At 37.0% G+C, this 22,384-nt stretch overlaps 1 protein-coding gene across 4 annotated transcripts in view; it reads left to right on the top strand.

The window, feature by feature from the left end:
• SPAG1 (sperm associated antigen 1) overlaps positions 1-22,384 on the top strand; it is a 45,157-nt gene that overhangs the window by 2,842 nt on the left and 19,931 nt on the right. For 2 of the 4 annotated variants that reach the window (XM_055703982.1, XM_027814161.2), the window contains exons 5-10: positions 4,506-4,573; positions 6,734-6,852; positions 7,362-7,467; positions 13,032-13,162; positions 13,827-13,933; positions 16,324-16,486. In XM_055703982.1, the coding sequence (XP_055559957.1) occupies positions 4,506-4,573; positions 6,734-6,852; positions 7,362-7,467; positions 13,032-13,162; positions 13,827-13,933; positions 16,324-16,486 (694 nt within the window). Of the gene's footprint in view, positions 1-738; positions 785-4,505; positions 4,574-6,733; positions 6,853-7,361; positions 7,468-13,031; positions 13,163-13,826; positions 13,934-16,323; positions 16,487-22,384 lie in introns of those variants that run through there. The other 2 variants (XM_055703983.1, XM_027814162.2) reach the window with 2 other exon arrangements.

Below are 22,384 nucleotides of genomic sequence, written 5' to 3'. Positions count from 1 at the left end.
TTTATTTTTTAACCAGAAAATAAAACCCTTGTAGTTCCCTTGCAAGAGACCAATGCTTAAACAAAAGTGCCTCCTTAGTACTAGCATGTGTCCTGTAATAATGTTTTAATTCTGATCAAGAATTCATTTCTGGATCAAATCTCCTTAAACACCCTTTTATGTTCTTTGATTCATATTTCAAAGTAGTGTTTAAGCATATGAACTAGGTTCCTTTCAGATGAAATGATGCCAGGAGATTTCCTGTAGCTGCCAGTAGGCTTTTGTTCCATGAGCTCAGACAGGAACTAGTCCAAAATAAATACCGTGAAACACATACAGTGTGGATGTTGGAGACCCTCTGCACTGTTTCACTCTATAGCCACTTCTTCATTGGGTTCTACTGCACACATGTAGCTTTTGATTCCCCTTATTTTATACCTTAAGTTGGTATTCCAGCTTTAGCCATAAAGCATACCTAACAAATCTTCAGAACTACAGAATAAAAGGTTACATTTTTTCCTAGGTATTGGGTTTCTCATGTTTTTTTTTTCATTTATCTGCCTGCCATCTGTTTCGTCTGTGAGCAGCTTTTCTTACTCGTACTAAATGCAGTCTGTAGGAGGGACTGGTAGAAAAGTAGGTGTGGGATGGCATGTTTGTGAATTGTCCGATGTTATCATAGGTGGGTTCGGTCTGATTCTCACTATTTTTCTTTAGAATTGTGGCACTGTTACAACAGATTAACTGAAGGATTTACCTTTTTGGAAGTGTGGAAGTGAGAAATGTTATGAACGGATCCTTACAGGTCTTGTGATATTTCTTACTAATTGTTAATACGGCAGATTTTATTGGAATAATTGGATATTGGTAAATACCTGATTCATGTTCCCATGTTGTCAGAAACTACTTTTTGTCAGCTGGTACTTCAAGATCAGACCAAGACATTTGGGATAATAAGGCATTCTCTGTTATGTGGTATACAAAGAGGCTGGGTATTTCAGTGTAACGCTTTGTAAGTGGTTAGTATTGTGACCAAGGCGTGCTTTTGAGTTGGTTTTTGGGGGTTTGGTTGGTTTTTTTTTTAATTAATCTGTCCTCTTTCACATTTTGCAATGCGTGTTCCTCTTAACTATACTGTTTTGCTGAGATGTAGAGTGCCACTGTAGCTTTACTCTTGATTTATGTCTTGTGTGTTTCCTAGAGCAGGAAATGGTAAATAAATTATCATGTGAACTCAGTGGATCCAGATCAGAATATAAGCCTAAAATGGTGGAATGTGGCTTGAAATCTAGGATACACAGTTTTCCTAAAGAGTATGTGTTCTCCATTCAAAGACAAAATATTTATTCAGAAATTTTTTTTCTATTTTAAAAAATGCAACAGTCTTCAGGTCAAGTTTTTATCACTTTTTTTCTCCATACAATGTTTAGGTGTTAGCATTATTACCCAGGAAACCTAAATATAGCCTTATGCCTTATCCGTGGTATGTGATTTCCATTCCTTTTGTCCAAGCAGATGGCCTTTGAAGTGAATTGTAACCTGTCCTGGAAGAGAGAAGGGGGGCTTGAAAATGAGTGTTAGAATTCAGTCTTTTTACGTAGCAGTGCAGTTATACCACTACTAGACCATTACTGAATAAAAAGAATGTTTCTGTAGTATACACTAGATTTATACCTGTAATACGAAATCTCAAAAAAATCAGAATAATATACTTAAACAAGTGTTATTTCTTTCTTGCTGATAAAGCTATGTGCGATCTTACAAGTTTTAAACATGTTTAGCTGATCAGCTAAAACTATAATTATTTTTTGCACTGGCGTCACATAATTTTGTAGCATATTATCACCTATGAAGTTGGCATGATAAGTTTCTCCTCTCTGCTAGAAGGAAATCCAAAACCACTTCCATAATTTTACATTTTTATTTGATTAAAGACTCTTCAGATGCATAAAAAGTTCAGTAACTTTAATGAAACCAGTTGTGGAAATCCTTATTGACCCTAAAAGAGTGGATTTCACCAATGGGTACAAGTTTGGTGCATTTGTGATACAATTTTCATGCTGATACTAAATGTAGGTACAGTTTCAATTCACTACTAATAGCTTATAATTCTATGTGGTGTTTTTATTTATTTATGTGGTGTGGAATCATGGGGAAGATTTTGCATAAAGTTCATTCTTTTTCTATCCATTTTTGGAATATTTCCCTCTTTAACACAATATGAAAGTTTCTGTCTTAGACCCCTGTCTTTCTTTCAGGACAGACTGCTCAGGACTGTGAGGTTATGTCTATACCACAAAATAAAAAGAGGACTGGAGAGAGCTTCAGTTTTTCTGTTCTTAACTGCCCACATTGCTTAATTATTATTTTTGATGCCTCACTTTCCAGGACAGAACTAAAGCATGGGTTTAAAGATACTCACTTCCAAAATACTGTATTGATGGCGTTTCAGCAGAGTTAGGTTCCTTTGCCAAACTCAGTTTCCTATTCCAGAAAGATTTCTGTCCTCAGATACCTCCTCATGCTACAGTCCAGGGCATGCAACACACATTCCAAGTTTTATGTTATAAACATCCATTGTGATACTGCCTATATAGACTTCATGTTATTTTGGATACTCTGAACTAAAAAAGAATACTGGTTAGCTGGCACAGAATAGAATGTCTTAGACCATCACACAGGGCCAAGAGGAGAACCAATGCCAAATTTTGTATCACCTGAAGTCAGTCTGCTTTGATCTTTGGTCCAGAAGTTGTTCGCTGGGCTTGTAACCTTGTGGGACCCATGCGTTGTGAGTTCTGGCAAGAAAAATGACTTGGGCAGACTTTACATACCCACATACCGCCCAGTTCCACAGCATGCAAACATACCTTTTTCATTAAAGCCACTTGGATAAGATGCTCTGAAATATTACTGATTGAGAAATTACTGACTCTGCTGGATCTGCAACTTATTTTCAAAGGTCCCCAGAATATGAGACCTGGAATTTTAAAAACTGTGCATTTTTGAATCAATGGTTCTGCCTTATTCCTTAAAAGGGCATGCTGTAGTTCTCTCCCTAAATTAAAGTTGCATTAGTGTAAATACCTTGAATTTTCTTCTGAGTGTGTCACTGGTTTTGTGGTTATTTAAGTTAAGAACTTCTGGTTTGAAAAAAAAATTGATATTTTTTATATTAGTAAGTTTGTAATATATACCAGGACACATACATAATAACTGATGTTTCAGGAAGCCATGTTTGGGAGTTACCTCCTCCAAACATGTACTAATCCCTAAATGTATCAGTCAGTTTGTCTATCTTCTTGAAAGACTGAGAACATTAAGAGTAATTCTAAAGTTATATGCTATAAAAGTTTGTGTAACCTAACATTATAGGTCGTCAGAAGTGTTTACAGGAAGGGGGTCACATTTGCATAATGTAAATTGAGGTGTTTACATCCAACTGCAGAAGTATTTCCTTGTTACGGTGTCACCACTGGTAAAGCTAGTGTAAGAGGTTGCAGCTTGTTTCTTTGGTCCAGTTTATCACGTGCTTGGTTGAACTGGTACAGATATTCAGGGATTGTACTGTAATCTCGTATCAAATGGTTTGTTTGCACCCAGAAAATTGTAAATCTGCAACTTTACACTTAACATTGGTTGAACTGTCTGATGGATTGCAAGGTAAGAGGAGGGCTCAACAGCCAGGGCAGACCAGATGGGAACTGGCTGTTCTACTGTGGAATGCTCGTTTGCAGCCACACCTTGCTATTAAGTATCATTGAAGTCAATGAACAAGGAGGGACATATCAGAAATATGTCTGATGACAGAGGTAGAAGAGATGCCAAAGGTTCCGTTTGTGTAGGAGGTGGGTTGTGATGCAAGTCAGTTGAATGTGTGGTTGGGACTGATTGTTGCAGGAAGGTCCTAAGGATAAATTTTAGGTAAGGCAAACCTTAATGATGGAGCTTGTCTAAAAGCTAGAATGAGTGTAAATCATCTTGGGAGTTAGCTTGAGTATGAAACAGTCAAAAGAAGTCCAGGCAGTGTTTTGAAGTCAGACATTTATAAGCTTGTTGTGAGGGGTCCGGGGACTTTGAAAATCTGTGCCATTGCATTCTCTTGGGAATTGCAAGCTTAAAACAAAATTACCGATTCAATCTCAGCATCCAACACCTCATCACAAGGCTGGGTTTTCCCGAGACCTTAGCACAGGTTCTCTGAGTTGCTGTGTTGAAAGAATTGGAAGATGGCAGCACAAGATACTAATTAGGAAGAGCAGTCTCCTATCTGAAAGTTTATTCGGTGCCTCTGTGACATTTAACAGGGCAGTAGAGAGAGTGTGAGACTGAAGAGCTCCTCAGAATACAATGATATGTGAAATATATGAAGATTCTTTTTAGAGCAAGATGAATTAAGTAGTCAAGGCTATGCTGAAATTAGTCATGCATAGTGTTAGTTACTAGGAATATGTATTGCTGAAACAAAACAAAAAGCCTGTGAATTCCTGCTTTAAAAATTGTCTTACAGTCTGTTTCTCTTTCAGAACAAAAAATTACAAAACAAACAAAGAAACAAGAAAAACATACCACGGGATTACTGTGAATGGGACAAGTATGTTAAATCCATTACATTTAGGTTTTTATTAAATCTTACATATTTGTTTAATAATGGAATGTGGTGGTTTTTTAAAGTGTTTTCCAGAAATACAGCATTACGGTAAACGTTTCAGGGAATTCTAACACTTGGGTGAAACTTAGGTTTTTCATAGTAAATGTTCTGTTAAAATGCAAATAATGCAGTGTGGTGCTAACAGCTGAGACCAAGTCAATCTATACTTTTGTACAAGCTGCATGAAAGACAGCAAGTCAGCAGAAAATAGAAATAAAAGTGATTTTGTTTCAGATTTCATTTTTCCTTTCAATATCTAGGATATAAAATCTATGGAGTTACATAAAAATAAGGAATTACAATTATCTTAATTTATCCTTTTTTTGAAAGCACTTCTAGGGTTATTTAACATGGGCTTATAAATTTTATGTTCTGTGTATCTCAAGCCACAATTCTCAATTAAAAACACGACTGATGAATCCTTATTTCTGCACTGAGCCCTACCGACCTCAAAGAATGAGCTTGAGGCAGGTGCATCAGTTTGCTCAGATGCAATTACACATAATTAGAGGTTTAGACAGTAACTGAATATTTCTAGAGTGGATGGAGCCCTGATGCAAAGACACACTCTGCATCATGTAGTGGTGGCATGTTACCCTCCCAAGTTATGTGACAGATTGATGCCCCCAAATCATTGAACATGGAAGGGGAAATACATGTATTTCTGTGTGTTGCGTAGTAGCAGCATCTCTCTAGCTCCTGAAATCTGGAATGTGATGCTGTAGAACCAGAGCGAGGACACGTAAGTTTCCAGTGCAGTAGATGGGGAGCTAAATCTAGAGACTGTGGGGTTTGGGTAATGTAATTCTTAGAATGCTTCGCTCTACCCAAAACCCTTACAAAAACCCTGTCTGCATAAGATGCTGTTATTACAAACAGTTGTGCATATTAGTTATTTTCATGCATGGGTGTTTCAGAAATGGGGGCCTTCCTACTCAAATGTGAACAAAATAAGTTATCAGAACAACTTCTGCAACAATTTATTCTTTCATCCCCCTTTCCACTGTATCCTTTGAAGTAACCATTTGGGGATTTTGTTTACAGTTTTATATACTCTATCTTAAAGTGCTTTAGCATGCTGATAATACTATGGTTTGTGAATTTTCCCATGTAATGTATTTATTTTGGATTATATGAGTATACAGAAACAGAAATTATTTGAAACAAGTTTTCTGGTTTGAAGCACGTCATGTTTTCAAAACATCTTTGGGTTAGTTTCAAAACCTTCAAAATATTGTTTATGCAATTTCTGGACAAAATGTTTCACTTCATATTTGAAAAACACTTAATTTGAAATGTGGTTAACTTTATCATAAAAAGGTAAAAGCAAGTTAGCAAAAGGTCAGAATCAAAATGGAGAACAACTAGTCTTGCCTGAAAATGTTTTGAATTGGATAAATTTTCAAAATTGTGTGTCTATTTCAGATAGAATTCATTCATATTGTCAAGATTATTGTGGAAAACAAAGGCTGTTTATTTTTCATTGTCTTACACAGAAAAGCAGTGAATTTAGTGTTTCCAGATAGAGTAATGACCAATTCCTACACTATTTGTTTTATAGGAGTGTGGTGACAATATTTATTTGATATAAATTCCTAAACACTGTTTTGAAAAGCAGCTTTAGCGTAGCTTGGAAGTGTCTGAGACACCTTGGAAGTGTCTGAGACTATTTTGAAATCTTTCTTGTTTACCATATTAATTGTATTGAAGCTGTTTCATAGGTATTTTGGTAAAGGTTAATGGAAATGTTTGATAGGGCTGGAACTGAGCTGCCTCATAGTGTTGCTTAAGTTTTGCCTGTCTTTTCTGGGGAGATGGTGAGGAGGTGATGCAGACATTTTTCTTGGTTTGGTTTGTTTGGTTTTAACCAGAAGGGAGGAGGAAGAGGAGAGGTAAAATATAAGCAGGAGAAGCACACAAAAAAACCCAAAACACCACCACAAGGAAAGGAGATAAGACTAAACATCTTTTTCCTAGCTAGTCATGGGTAATTGAACACAACCTTTATTTCTCTTTTCCTTTAGTTTATAATGGAAACTTTTCTATTAGTAGAGGAGTCTTCATACACAGCATTACTGAATTTGTGATTTTTATTAATTTTAGGTTCGATGTAGAAAAGGAATGTTCTAAAATTGATGAAGGCTGTGAAGAAAGTAACTCAAAAGCAAGATTCTTTAGTAGGCCACGTCTACCTATAATTGAAAAGAAAATAGATGTAACTGGTAATGTCTTAGAAACATACTTTTTCTTTAATGGTAATACTGTGTAGTAGACTGTGAATGCAAACTGAAGAAGCGTATTATAGAGTCAAAAGTGTCTTTATCTATTTTTCAGGCCCTAAAGATTCTAAAAGTTATTACAAGGCCAACTGATCTTAGAGACATATTTGAAAAAAACTAGTCTTGGTGTTAATAATTTAAAATAATTATGTTGTGTTTAGGTTGAGAGCCCTAGGTGGTAAAGAAGTGAAGCATACATCTGCTATTATAAACCCATGGTAGAGGTTAGCCAGCCACTTTCTGTCTTGCACTCTGAATTGTATGCCTATCAGAATAATTTAGGTTTTTATTATAGAAAACAAAATATATATATATATATATGTATCTTTTAGTAAGCCATGTTATTTGAAAAAAATAATATACAGATTATTACATTCAAAGTATTTTAGCTGACAGTGTTTTGATTGCACCTATGCGAGTTGTTTATTGTTCTGTATATAATTTTTTCCTAGGCATGACAAAGAAAGAGAAGATTTTTATTGCTACTCGTGAAAGAGAAAAGGGCAATGAAGCCTTTGCCACTGGTGATTATGTGGAGGCAGTGACATATTACACTCGGTGAGTAAACACTATTGTGTTCTGTTATTTCAATGACTATTACTTGTGAATATTTTTAGAGCAGTGTAAATAAAGCAACTTCTTACTGAAGCAACTAGTGACAATTAGATTATTTTCAAAAGGGCAAAAAGATTTGACAGAAAAATACTTAAAGCACTGTTGCATCCTGATACTAATTTTTATTTATCAGGAAGAGAAGTGGCTAGAGAGTGACAGGATGCAATCTGCAGGTGTCACAAGCTCCATCAGATTGAGATTCAAGGGCAAGTTTGCAAAAATAAAAGGATAAGCAGTGAATTGAGAAACTGAATTATTTTAAAAATAATTCTAATTAATGATATCAGTAGGATTATCTCAATTATTAGTAAGTAAAATTGATATTCTAGATATATAAAAGTCCCTCTTCTTAGGAGAAAGAAAAAACCAGTGTGCAGCTTCATCATAACACTGTTATTGGTGGCAGTCTAGAAAATAATTGTATAAACACAAAAATAAAAAAAAAAAAAGGATAAAAAGAAAAACGAGAGAGCCTCTTACAGGTTGTGTGCCTTATTTAGTGCTCCGTGGTCTACGTTCAGACTTTTGCTTTATTTGTATAAATAGAGGTTGTTGCTACAGGACCTCTGTTGTATCTGTTTCAAAAGTACAAAAGTTGAAGGTGAATGGAATTGAGAACAACAGGAAGGGAAGGGTAACATTTCAGTTAAGGTATTTTTTGAATGCTACCTTGGCAGAACTAGGGCTTTTTCTCTACCTTTTTCACAGTGTTCAAAGATGATGTCATTTATACAAACCAGGATTTTTGGGAGACCAGCATTTGTTTCTCATTTGCACGTTACCCATCTCGAGACACTAGAGGTCTGACTTGCAAAAGTGCTCACTGCTCACACATTAAACTAACATTAAAAAACCCTCAATTTCTTAATGGAAGAATTCTTAATTGAAAATAAATAAGTTAAACATGTTTAACTTCATGCCTTGAAGTTATAAGGACTTTAAAAAAACTCACAGATCCTGGAAGTGTCAAAGTTATCACTTAGAAATTGAAAGCATCCTGGGGAGCCTTGGGGTATTAATTACCAGTGCAAACTGAGGGTAATGGTACGGCACTATGGTAAGGTGAAATATTAAGATAATTCATGGGCTATGATATTATAGTGGGATATCCTAAAAAAAAAATTATGAGAAAGTTAATGCATCTGTGGTCAGTGCAGTCAAGTGTGGAGAAAATAATGAATAGGAATAAATTGTGTGCTACAGTAATAAAATAGATATTGAATAGATAAAACTTTAGGAAGCACCTAAAGCACTGTCCTTGAACAAGGCAGGGTTTTGTAGAACAGCTTATGAAAATTTACCTGGAGATTGTTCATGTGTGTACGTGCACAAATGTATGCATAGTGCACAGGCTGTTTAAACTGAGGCATTTGTGGTAGTGGTGTTTTGGGTTTATTTTTCTTGAATTGCAGCCTTAACATCTTTCTTGGTTTTTTTAATACGTGGACGTGAATGTAAAAAACATCCATTGCTGTATTTCATATACAATAAATAAAATGGAAATCCATACTATAAAAATAAGTAAAAATCTCTGCTTTGGGGGCATAAATAAGGTATTAATTAGTAAGGATGGGCAGAATCTTTCCTAATGGAGAGTCTTTTCTTATTTGACCCCCGTGAGGCATTGTAGTACACCTTCTGAAACATATGATACTGACATTGCATGCTGTTCTAGCTGGGCACTTTTATAATACCATTAAGAATTCCTATTTTCTTACATTTAGAAATTTTTAAATAAAACATATATTGGAGTGAATTGGTAATATTCTGAAGGGGTTATTTGTATGTGGCTAAAATAGAAAAAGACTAGAGTTCTGTATAAAAAGAACCACAGGGTACAGTTATTCACTGTCTTGTGATGAGGCCTCCTGTTCTAAGGTGAACGTAGAGAATACTTTCCATTTTACAAAAAACCAAACCTCTCTTCTTTCTAAAGAGAGTCAAAACTTTTGCAGAGGCCATGCTCTGACATAATTCTATTGTACTGATGTGATTGTAAAATAAATGGGTCTTGCCTGTTTTTCTGCGTACCTCTAGTGAAATCACTGTGCTTACTAATTTCATTTACACTGCAGAATCATACGATAGTTTAGGTTGCAAGGGAATGATATTTTGGGCAAATTGCCTATCAAAGTAGGGCCAAGTTAGATTAGGTTACTCACTCAGGGCTTTGTTCAATTAAGTTTTTAATATCTCCATCCTTGGAGATATCAGAACCTCTCTGGGTAGCCTGTTGCAGTATCTACCTACTCCTCCAGTAAATTTTCCTAAGATGTCATCAGAAATTCCCTTTTTGCAAGTTGTGTCTCTTGCCTTCTGTCCTATCAGTGTGCACTTCTGAGAAGGGTATGTGGCTCTGTCTTCTTGATACCTTCCCATTAAGTAATTGAAAACAGCTACAAGACCTCCCCTGACCCTTCACTCTGGCTGAACAAACCTAGTTACCTTAGACTCTCCTCGTAAGTATTGCATGTACTGCAGTCCCCTACGTATCCCGGTGGCATGCAGGACTCACTGCAGTCTGTTCGTGCCTTTTGTGTACAGCAGAGCCCCAGACTGCACGCAGGCATTCCACTTGCCTCTCATAGGTGCTGAAGAGACGGGAAGAATCACTTCTGCTGACTTGGCTACAGTCTTGATAATATGGCCCAGCATGCAGTATGTCACCTTTGCCTTGAGAGCACACTGTTAACTCCTGTTCATTTTGTTGTCCACCAGAGCCCTCAGGTCCTTTCCTGCAAAGCTGCTTTCTAGCTAGTTGGCACCCAGCCTGTACTGTTGCTGGAGTTACTCTGTTTCAGGAGCAGGGGTTTGTACTTGCCTTTTTTGAACTTCCTGAGAAGTCTGCCAGCCCATTCCTCTGGCCTGTTAAGGTCCTTTTGACTGGACTTCTGCTGTCCAGTGTATTATTGACTGTTTCTCCTCAGCTTTGTATCATTGACAAACTTTCTGGGGGGTGTCTTCTATTCCGTCTTATACCCCCTGATAAAGATGTTTAAAAATATTGATCCCAAATGCAGGCCATTAGTAACTGGACACCGGTTGGACTTTATGTGGCTCAGTTATTTGAGCCCAGCAGCCTAGTTAGTTTTCTGTCTGCCTTACTGTCAACCTATCTAGTCCATGTTTTACCTGTTTGGCTGGAAGAATACTGTGGGACATCATGTCAGAGGCTTTGTTACAGTCAAGGTAAGCAACATCCTCTGTTCTTCCTTCCTTCACTGAGCCAGTAAGCAAAGCAAGCTATCAGGCAGGTCTTGGCGTAGTTTGCCCTTGGTAAAATCTATGCTATCTGTTGCCAGTCACCTTTTTATCCTTTATATGCCTGGACAGGAATTCAGGAAGGCTTACTTTGTAATCTTTCTGAGAACTGAGGTTAGATTGACCAGCCTGTAGTTCACCAGGTCCTTCACCTTGCTGTTCTTGAAGATACATGTGACATTTGCCTTTACCAGTCACCAGGAACCTCTCCCAATCACCATGACTTTTCGAAGATGATATAGAGCAGTCTTGTAGTAATGTTGGCCAGTTTTCCGAACACCCCATTCGGAACTCATGTATATCCAATGTATTGTTTCCTAACTTTATCTTCCAGTGTTATGGGTACTGCTTCCCTCCTACAGAATCTGCCCCTAGACTCGATGAAGCCTGACAGCAAACCTTACCAATGAAGATGAGGCAAAGAAACTGGAAAAAACTCAAACTTTTCCATGTCCTTTCTCTCTAGTTCCTCTGCTGCATTGACCAGTGGTCCCACAGTTTCCTTAATCTTTGTTTTGCTGCTGATAGATGGGGGGGTGGGGTGGGGGGGAACCAGCCAAAAATGTTTCTTGTTGCTTTTTGTGTCCCTTTTCTAGTTTCAACCTCAGCTGAGCTTTTGCTTTCTTAATTCCATCACTTGCACTTAGCCAGTGTCTCTACATTCCTTCTGGGTAGCCTATAACCACTGCCACCTGTCAAGAGTTCTCTGGTCATCCCTTGTTCTGTGCTTGCTTGACTTCCTGTACTTTGGAAAGGATCATTCTTGTGCTTTGAGGCAGCTGTCCTTAGATCAGCTCTTGGCACTCTTTGCCCTACTGGGCATTCTTCCTGTAATCCTGCCAAGCAGATTCCTCAACAGGCCAAAATCTTGCCTTCTGAAGTCCAGGGCTAGTGTCCATTTCTAGTGTTCATTTTGCTTATTTCTCTCAGAATCTTAAACTCTACAATCTCATGGTTGCTGCAGCCAAGGCTGTCATCAACTTTTGCATTCACAACTAGTGCTTGATTGTGAATAATAATTCCAGCAGAGCATTCCCCCTCATCAACTTGTTGCCCTCAATCTGCTCCAGAAATGTCATAGAATTCTGGTGCCTTGTCATTTTGCGCTTCTAGAAGATACCAGGGTAGTTCAGATCCCCCATGGGAACCAAAGCCTGTAAGTATGAGGATTTCTCTGGCTGCCTGAAGAAGAATTCTGCTTACTCTTCATGAAGCAGCCTGAAACAGATGCTTACCATGATACCGTCTTGTCAGTCTGACCTCTTACTCTTACCCTTACCCACCAGCTCTCTTGACTGGCTTGTCACTCTCTTGCCTGTTCCAAGACAAACCTTAACACATTTAATAGCTGCATAGACTAGAAGGCATCTCCTCCTCCTCACCTTCCTAGTCTTTCTAAAGGGCCTGCATGCATCTATCACAGCTCTCCAGCCACACGTGTTGTCCTGCTATATCTCTGTTATCCCACTGAGATCATAGCTGCGTAGACCTTTTATTCTTCTGTTTCCCATGCTTTGTGCATTTGTGTACGAGCCCTTGAGATTGTCCTCCAGCTGTGCTTTTTTCAGAAGGGAAGTGTGAGTCTCTTCCAGTGTGCTGTCCCCCTGGCACTTCCATATTGCCCTCTCTTCCCAGTGAACACAGTTTAGAGTTCTTCTTGCTAGATTAGCAAGGGTGTTAGCAAAGATTCTCTTGCACCACTTTGTCATATGCATCCCAGTTGTCCTTATTCCTCAGAGATGATCCTGTTGTTATAGAAGCTAAAGCCCTACCTACAGTACCAGCTACCCAGCCAGACACTGACCTGGACAGTTCACCCACTGCTACCTGAGTCTTTCTGTTTTATAAGCAAGATCAAGGAGAAGCTCGTGTAGCCTCCTGTACTCTTTAGCATAACCTTCAGAGCTCTGTAGTTACTCTTGATACTCTCAAAGGTTTCATTTGGCAGTTTCATTTGAGTCTATGTGAATGGCAGCAAGAGGTCATAGTTCAAGTAACAGATGAGTCAATCACATCTTCACTGCAACATCTCAGATCTGAGCCAGCAACAGACCTCTGAAGATGGTAAATCTGCTTGGTGGATGGTTGCCTCTGGTCTCGCAGGAACAAGTTTCCAACCACTATTGTGGTTATACTATCAGTATTCATATTGTTGTAATGCTGTTTTCAGCTTCCAATAATGAAGTGTTTCTACATTCAGGTTTTCTAACTACGAGCCTACCTTGGTCAATATTCCCTTTTTTCAGGAGTATATCAGTAATACCCACTGCAGCTGCATATAATAACAAAGCTCAAGCAGAAATCAAACTTCAGGACTGGGACAGTGCTTTGCAGGATTGTGAGAAGGTACTAGACATGGAACCTGGCAATGTAAAAGGTAAAGTAGAATACAAACTTGCCCTTCTATGTATTATTTTATTTCTAGCAAATTAAATAGTACGTACCTATTCATGTTGTTAGTTGACTAAACTGAGCTTTAGATCAAGTCCAAACACAAATAAGGGAACAGAGTAGCTCCCCAAACTAACTTTAAAAGTATTTTTGGGATCAGGGAAGTTTTACGCAGTTTGTCCTGTTGTCTGTAATGGGTATCCTTATGTGGTAGCATGGGGCTAACTCTAGTTGTTCATGTGATGACTGTAAGCCCTCTTGTATTCATGCAATGCATTGTTTCCGTAATACCCACACTGAAGTGTTAATTGCCTTAAAAGTGATATGAAAACAATGGAAGTTGCTGATTTAATCCTTTCTGAAGGCAAGAGCTTGAATGTAGCTAACTGTATTTGCATGGGAGGAGGGGAAGAATTGGAACAGGATGAAAAGATGTTTCACAATTCATGATCACTGTCTTAAAGAGTGTCATGTGAAATTGCATTGTTAAAAATGATGAAGAGAATAGTTACTACTAGTACAGTCATTATGAAATAAATGCAGAATTTTAAAAACCTATTTTGCACTTAATATAGCTAGAAAAAATAGTGTCTTTTTATCCACTTTATGCTTTTAATACAGAAATAATACACTTTCTTCCTCCTTTGTAGCTTTAATGCGCCGTGCCACAGTACACAATCAGCTGCAGAATTACCAGACAGCTATGGAGGATCTGACCAAAGTATTATGTGTTGAACCAGAAAATGCTGCAGCTAAGGTAAAGATAAATCAGTCGAATATGACTATAAAGAGGTTGTATGCAGTTGTGTAGCATAAAGTGAGTACAGTTTATATTGTTTGATTTGAATATGAGTTTTGAGGACACAGTCAATCTACTATGCCAATGATCAGTTTCCCAAGACCACGTAGGTGCATGACTGTGGTGGAAATTAGGTATTTAATGTGACCAGATCTTCTGTTTGTTATTTAATTGAGAGAACTTGTAGGCACTCAAGTCTTCTCTGTTAACATAATGTAGGTGTCTAAATAAAATTTTGCTGCTGAACCTGCTTACACTTACTAGCTAGCGTCAGCTGATCAAAGTTACTCAGGATTTTTTCTCAAAAGATCCATTGGGGATAGGTGTATTTAAGTTTGATGCACTATTTACAAGAAAAATTCAAAAGAGATGCCAAGGTTTTATTGTTGTGGTGAAGTTAACCCAAAAGGAGAGGACTTGGGATCTATCCTCACCTCAGTGTGATGTTAGAAATAATTTCTCACCTCCAGGCTAGAATGAGAAACGTTTCATACCTTCTAATGAATCTGGACCCTTCTTAGCAAATTTTGGATCTAAGAAAGCTGGGTGCTTTCTTTGGAAACTTAAGGTCAGAATGTGGTCCTTGTACTACTATTACTTAAGCTATTTAGGAGAGGATTGGTTAGTGTCCTAAATTCATTGGTATCTTCTTTAGGGGTGTTTTGTGGCTTAGAAACCAGTCCTTGCATTTGGTCTCTACATGTCCTGAGAGTCTACAGTACTAGGCAGTTCTATACTAAATTGCTCTTTGTTAATTAGTAGTCCATCATAACCCTCCAATTTTTTTTTAATATGACTTCTGGATGCTGTGCAATTGCCTCATCACCTGAATTCTCTTCAGCTCTTGTTGGCACATTCTGAGCTGCTAGCAGCTTGCTTGATTGCTACTTCTTTCTGTAGAGTTATTTGAGCACTGCTATTGCTTGCACCAGTGAGAGAGGTCCAAGCCTGTTAAGTCAAATTCGCTACATGAACATTCATCCCTTTCAGGGTGTTCTTGGAGCTCAATTCCTGTCCAGAATAGTTCCCAGGTTTCACATTATCCAAGGAATCGACCTGCCTGCCTTCCCCCCACACCACCTTCTTTTTAAACACCTCTCTCTTGATTTGAGTTCTAAAAGAGCTTTTGGTTTTTGGGGTTTTTTTGTGTTTACCAGACAGAACTACTAAATAGTTTGTGAGTCTGTGTTGACAAACTCCACAACAGTCTTGGTGAAAAGATGACCAGATAGGCTGTGCTGAGACTTCTTACAGTACCAAACGTAAGATACTCATTCTGCGTAAATTCTTCCCGAGATCTAAATACATTGGTAGCTTTGCTGAGGGATGCTTCTGTAGCTGAGAGCAGATGTCTGTGCTTTGTCCGTATCTGTGCCAGCCATTATGCCTTGGCTGAGACATCTGGAAGTCACAAGCCCTTGGCAGTATATTTTTTGAGTTGCTCTTTGCTTAGAGGATCCTCAAAACCTTCTTGGGTGAAATAGGAACGTATGGAAAACATATGGAGTGAACGTTCATGTGCAGAGCCACTAATATAAAGGTAAATTGCTTGTCAGTAACTGTAATTCTTCAAGGTACTTTGTCCACGTGAATTGTTGCTTGTTCCTGTCCTTGTTTTGTTTTTTTTCTTGAGGAAGTGAGTACTGAAATGGCACTTCCTTGTACTACTGCATTGAGTTAAATTCAGCATAGTGCATAATGTGGGGTGTGTCTTACTCTGCTCTGAAAGTATAAAATGCAGTTGGAGTATTTTTTTATTGAGTAATCAAAAAATGTGTATGGAATTTGAGGCTGTTTGATCATCTGATTTGCAGTTCTTGCAAGAAGAGCAAACCTTTTCATTATTCAACAGCATCCTTCTGCTATACTGCTAGAGAAATTGTTGTCTCTTAGTTCTAGTTCTATCAGTTACACTCCTCCATCAGATATCCATAGCATAAATTTTCATAAACAGATTTTAGGCTTTTTTGGAGATTCTGGAAAGAAGCCTTGTTTCCCGTGGCGGCTCTTCTGAGTAGGCCGTGCCAGATAATCCCAATAGTACAATCTACTTTTTTTCTTTTAAAATGCTTTTTGCTTAATAAGCAGTTTGATCAAGAAAAGTATTTATTCGTTTGTGTGATGTCCTCTGAGTTTCTGAGACAGAAATAGAGTGTTGATCTTGGTTTTGGTACTGACTTTTGGAAGAATCACATTTATTTTCTCTGGTTTTATATTGGTAACATTTATCTCAATAGTTCCTCAGGATATTACATGGATTATTTAAGAGAATGTATTTTCTGTATATAAATTACAATTTGTATACCTATAAAAAAAGGCTTCTGTTATTGCTGGGTTTTCCCTTGCAGAAAAATCTGCTCGAGATTGAAAAGAAACTGAAAAGCTTAAAGCCTGCGTCTGAGACTCATGGCAAAGGAAAAAGAATACTTATTCAAGATATAGAGGATTCAGAAGGTGATGAAAAAGGAGGGGAAAACACAGAAGAATGTGAAAGAAGCAGTGGAGATAAAGGTAATGTCATGTAATTTCTGATTTAATTTTAACCTGAGGGGAAAAAAATACTGCTTTTGATATTGCAATATTTATTTGCACAATTCATCCATATTTGCTTGCGAAGAATTTTGCCTGTTTGAAAATTAAAATTACATTCACTACTTGAAGTAGACCAGAATATGACATCTAGAGTTCAGTTTTATTACACATCTTTGGAATTATTTCTAGAAAGGTTATAACAGAGGCACATGGAAAATGTTGCTATAAATTGCCTACTTGTCTGTGTCCTGTGTAATTTTCTACCTATCCTTTTGATGTGGACCCAGCTGGGAATTTCTTCTGGCATTAAGAGAACATTTTGGATTCCTTAGCCCTTTCTCTTGCACAGCTCTCCAGCCTTCCCACCATCTCATTTTTCTTCTGCATTTTCCTGCCTTGATAGGATCAAAGGGTGCAAAAATGATCAAGTGGCATGTAATTTTGATTTTGTTGTTGTTTGTTTTGAAAACTATCAATCTCTTTTTGTTTTTAATGTAAGAGATCATCTGTGTGCTCCAAAAGTATGTATTGGAGGTAAACAATGTGTAATTCTTGTACTGTATGTAGTTTACAAGCAGTTGAAGTGCAGCTCCCATTTCTGGTGTAGCGTGTGACTCACTGCAAAGCTGCTGGGATGAGCTACTGGCATAATCAGAATACATGACTTGCAGGAGGAAGCGAGGCAGCAGGGGGCTGTTGAGGCTTGCACTGGCAGGTTGCTTTTAGATTCAGCTGCATGTCTGAACATGCAACAAGAGTAACTAACGTCCCTAGGTTGATTTCCACCCTTGCTGCTTTCTGTTTGTTCTTTAAGGTAATGTGGTGTGACAGCTGTGACTTTTGTGTTTTCGGTGGCCTATGTAGTTCTTTATCTTGACATTAAATCAGTCTGTGGGTTTTCCATCTTAAGTGTGAATATTAGACTGTACGTGTGTGTTAATAATGTGTTACTTGTATGCTACATTTTTCAAAATTGGTAGATAATCCACGAGCTCTCCTCAGCTAAAACCGTAGAAGAAAGGATGGGTCATGCCCCTAGCCTTAAATATGAGTTAATTTGGAGTTGCTTTCCATTGGGAGCATTCAGATGACTAAGTGCCTTCTAGCTCCATAGGAAGGCTCCCATTCTGTTGATGAAAGGTTAGGCTTTTAAACATAGGGAAGATTGTCAACTGACATCAATGTCACATGTGTTCATGTGATATACATAGCATTTTTGAGATTTAGGAGGCAAGCATCTTCATAGATTACTTTCAAGTATAACTGGAAACAAATACAAAGTAATTGCAGTTGTTGAATAAATTTGCGATGTTCTGTGAACCTAACAGCAATAAGTAGATTAAGCATCTTTATATATATTCTCTATACATCTAGTCATATATTCCATGTAGTCCTAGTCCTGTCATGTACTAGTGACATTTATTTCACATCCTAGTTGGTAAGCCTCATGCATTCCTACCAAACTTATCATTTAGAGATTGGAAGAAAACCAACAAAATTTTTTTTTTTCTTTAGCTCTGGAGAGTTGATGTCTCAGCTTTGAACAAAACAGTCTAAATAAACTGTAGTCTCTCCTCATTTTCTATGTAACTGAAAATTAAAGTAAATAAAATCCTTTTTGTACAATGGAGATGGAAAATTGCTTGTTCTAGAGACTGTAAAAATTAATAATTCAGGCACTGTAAAAACCAAAATTGTATGTGCTTGACAAAGCATCTGATGTTTCGACATGTGTATAGAATTTACAATCTCAAGTGATAAATATGGTTTAAAGATAAATATATTGTAAAAGCCCCTTTTAATTCATAAAAATCTGCTAAATTGTGCAGTATTTACTTGATCTGTTACAATAATTTAAAAAAATACTGTAGTAAACAGTTCTGAAATTTAGCAAATATTTATTCATAAAAAGGAGAGTGGATTTAAACAAATAACGCCTAAGTGTGCTTTAAAATGATTTTCAACCTGTTACCGCTAAAGTTGACAACAGATCTCTCTTTAAAAGATACACTTTCAAGCACATACAAGAAACCTCATAACAGACAAAATTCTGTTTTGTAAGTTGACAATGGGAAAAGATGTTGCCTAAAGAGTGTTTTCTTTGTGTATTGTTTATTTGTTACACTTCAGAGGTGAACAGAATATTCTTCTTCTGGGTAAGACCTTTTTCCCAGTTCAGGTTATAATTTTTTTTTAAAAAAAATTTTTTACGTGTCCTCCTGTTTTGTGCACCGTGAGATTGCTGATTTGGTACACTGAGACTTGGCATTGAAGCGTCAGAACGCCTTTTTCCTTTGTGTTAAATCCTTCACCTGGCTTCTGGTTTCACTGCCAGTGTGTATTAAATTTACTTGGTGCCACAGCAGTTGGCTACAGAGAATTGTTTTGTGATTTTTCTTTTCCAATCTGTTTTCTACTTGATAGCACCAAATTAAAGTCTTTGGCATTGAACACAACAGTACCATGATTTGGAACTGTTCTTAGAGTTTTTCCTTCTATCAATCCACTGTCTTGTGACTTAGTTTTCTTTCATTAGATAGTCTTTTTATGGGAATGTTGTTAGGAGCTGAATAAGTATAAAAACTCTAAGCATTCTTGATGAATTATATACTGTGTTCTCAACTGGTCTTGACCATGTATTGTGGTTTCTTTGAAGTAATGGGCTTTCTGCCCCTAAATAAATAGAGCTGTCATCATAATCACCGATTTACAGCTTTCCAAAACACATATGGGTTGATAACACACTGAATTTCTCTTGTTGATTTTCTAAACGTGTTTTATGAAACAGACATCTTCAGATAAAACTGGATTCTTTGTCTTTACATTTTTACTTTTTCCTGAATTATTCCATGTGGAATAATGAAACATTTATTTGATTTTACAGATAATTCTTCAACATATGTGTTAATATTTCACGGCTTTTGACAGAGAACAGTGAGTAAGGTCTTAGATTTGCATTTTGAAGTGTTTGATTTGTTGAGAAGCAAAGCCTATTGGGTAGGAAACAATTAGAGTTCTTTCCTACTCAAGCCATCGGTTGTGCTTGCTGTTGTATTTTCAGCATTCCTGGTATTGCTTTCTGCTCTCCCCTACCACTGTGGGTCTGAGATAGAGATGTTACCTGTTGTTTAATGCTTACCGGCTGCTCTGTATCCTTGTTCACTTGGCCTTTGTGCCGTGTATGAATTTATACTATTCAAATCTTAATTTTTAGTAATCTCTGTGACTAGAATTTTACTGGAATAGGAAGCTTCTTTGCCATCCTAGCCTTGAATAATGGATTGTGTCAGTTCTCCTTATGGTTAGAAGCTGGTCTTGTATGAGCACATTTGGCCAGCTAGTCACTCGATACAGTAGTTATTCTATACTCCTTGATCTTTCCAGTGAGCTTGTTCATTTGCTATTTTTGAATTTTTAGAATTGTAAACTCTTTGAAGAAGGAACTAATTTATAATTGTCTAACATGTAGCACAATGGGGCCCAACCTACTGTGGCTTTTAGGCTGTTGCAAGCTATCAGTATGAAAATTTAGATCATGTTAAAATAAACAGCATTGAAAATTCACTTTAGATATGCACTTGTAATGGTGAAGTTAAGAAAAATCCCTCAATTACAGTGTCAGTATAAATGCTGATCAGTAAATCTTTTTTTTCTTCTTTATAAACAAAGACTGCAGAGATCAGTTATTTGAGAAGTCTATTTGTTACACGTTCTGGCTGAGAACAATCCAGGTACCATCTTGGATCGGCTAAACCAAGAACACATAATACAAAACTGATGTTTGCTGACCGTGTGTGGAAAAAAAATATTTAACATTATTAAAAATTAATCTGTGGAGATTTGGACCGTTCTAGTTACCTTCATCTAGTCCAGAGCTGATAAGACTTGAAAATATGTCCTGGCTTTGTAATAGGTGAATTCATTGTGAACTGAACTTAGATATATTGCTTTTCATTCTGCTGTCATCTTTGTGCCATGCTTCTGGAAGATAAATACTCAGTGTACTGAAAATTAATTTTAAATGAAAGACAGCATGATCCATTAAAAAAACCACACCTTCAAATATTCCTTTTGGAGTATTCAGTAGCATTTGTTTTATGACAGTCCTTCCATTTGAAGTTTGTTATTTTAATAGTAACAAAATTCTTTATAGTTTGTATTTGTTGTCTTTGTTGTTGTTCTGGTCAAAATCCTGTCCATATGTTTCAGTACCTTTAACTTTTCTTTGGAATTTATAATATATCTAGACTTCTTTTAAAAAGAAAATTTCCTAAGTGCTGATTTTATTATTTTTTTTTTAAAGCAAAGCCCAGAATACTCTTTCATGAATACATTACTCTGTAGAGACCAGTACTGGAATATCGTTTATGTTATAAACACTGAAACTGAAAGACAGTGAGAATTAGATGTGAGAAATCCATCAGTACAGTTTTGTGAAGCATGTTTACTCAGTGCAGAATTACTTAGGCAATTAGCATATCCTGACAGCTAAATAAGTTAATTAGGAGTATTCCTGTTTTCAGGGGGACTCCAAATGCTGTGAGTGTTTCCTGTTTAATCTGGGATTGATTCTCTGCACTTCAAGAAGTTTTCTCCTGTATTCAGGAAGTGATGTTGACATTAATGACATTCGCATCACACGTTATCTGCCTTTCTTGCTTTTTCTTTGTCTCTAGCAGCTGGAATGCTCTTCAAGAGTGTTCTGCCATGTTTTCTAAAAATTGTCCTGTCACCTGTTTGCTTGTGACATTTAAAATAGCTTTTTCCCTTTTTTTTTAGTAGAAGGTATACAGAGTAATCTCTGTTTTGGTGGATGCAAAATGAAAGTCTTTTAGCATGTGTTCGAAGGAAATCATTATTATACTACTACTGTCTTCACTTACATACCCAGCTAGCCTTTTACCCTCATCCTCCCTACCAAATAGACTTTAAACCTCTTTTGCATATTTGGCACTGTCAGATTGGATGGATGAATGGATGGATTGATGTCTCAAATAGAAATAGTTTACTTTTAAGTTTTATAAAAATGCCTGTGTGGGTAGAATAGATGTATCCTATCATTTTTCCCACTGTGGTGTATGAACTTACATTCACATTTCAAAAAAGACATCACAGCTAAGGAGGCGGCAGTTGGAGCTTTTGTCTGTTAGGCACTGGGGAATCTTAATCTTTTTAAAAATGTTATGCTTTACCATACTGTTCAGTTTGATTTCAATTTGTGCATTAAAAAGATAATTTCTGTAAGCTGGAGCAGCCTGGAGTTCATGCATATTCAATCAACTTCAGAAGTTAAGTTTACATCAATTGAAAGTATCACTCCAGTATATGAAGGCATGAAAAAATTCTGTTTGACAGATGAATATGCCAGGTTAAGGGAAGGTGAAAACCCAGCATCTTAATAGTACGAAAACATAGAGTTGCCTTTGTGTGACTGGTAGTGTCAAGAGTCAGGCTTTCTGCAGAAATCTATATTTAAATATTGTGGTGGCAATCTGTTAGAAATTCAGGTGACTAATGAATAAATAAATAAGTGTATTAAACATTAACGTTTATTTATTGTATGATTTTTTGTAGTTAAATTAGTAATAATAGTGAAAGTTGAAAGATCAGAAGTGTCTAGAAAGGGCTTTTTGACGTGTTTAAATGAAGCCTTTTTGAGAATGATTTATAAGCTTTTATCCCTTCTGTTATATTTGAGAATTTTGAAGTGTGCAACATTACTGGTTTCTTAGCTGTGTGTTCTAATTTTAACATGCAAGCATTTTGATTTGGTCATGGAAAATCAAAGTATCAGTATTAAACTAGCCAGTATTTAAAGAGTAAATTGCAAGGTGAACCCTGTACCATTCTGACACTACAGGACAGGGGTTCACAGTA

This window comes from Falco cherrug, chromosome 3 (genome assembly GCF_023634085.1).
Source record: "Falco cherrug isolate bFalChe1 chromosome 3, bFalChe1.pri, whole genome shotgun sequence".
Lineage (NCBI taxonomy): Eukaryota > Metazoa > Chordata > Aves > Falconiformes > Falconidae > Falco > Falco cherrug.
This window is presented reverse-complemented; position numbering and strand designations above follow the sequence as displayed.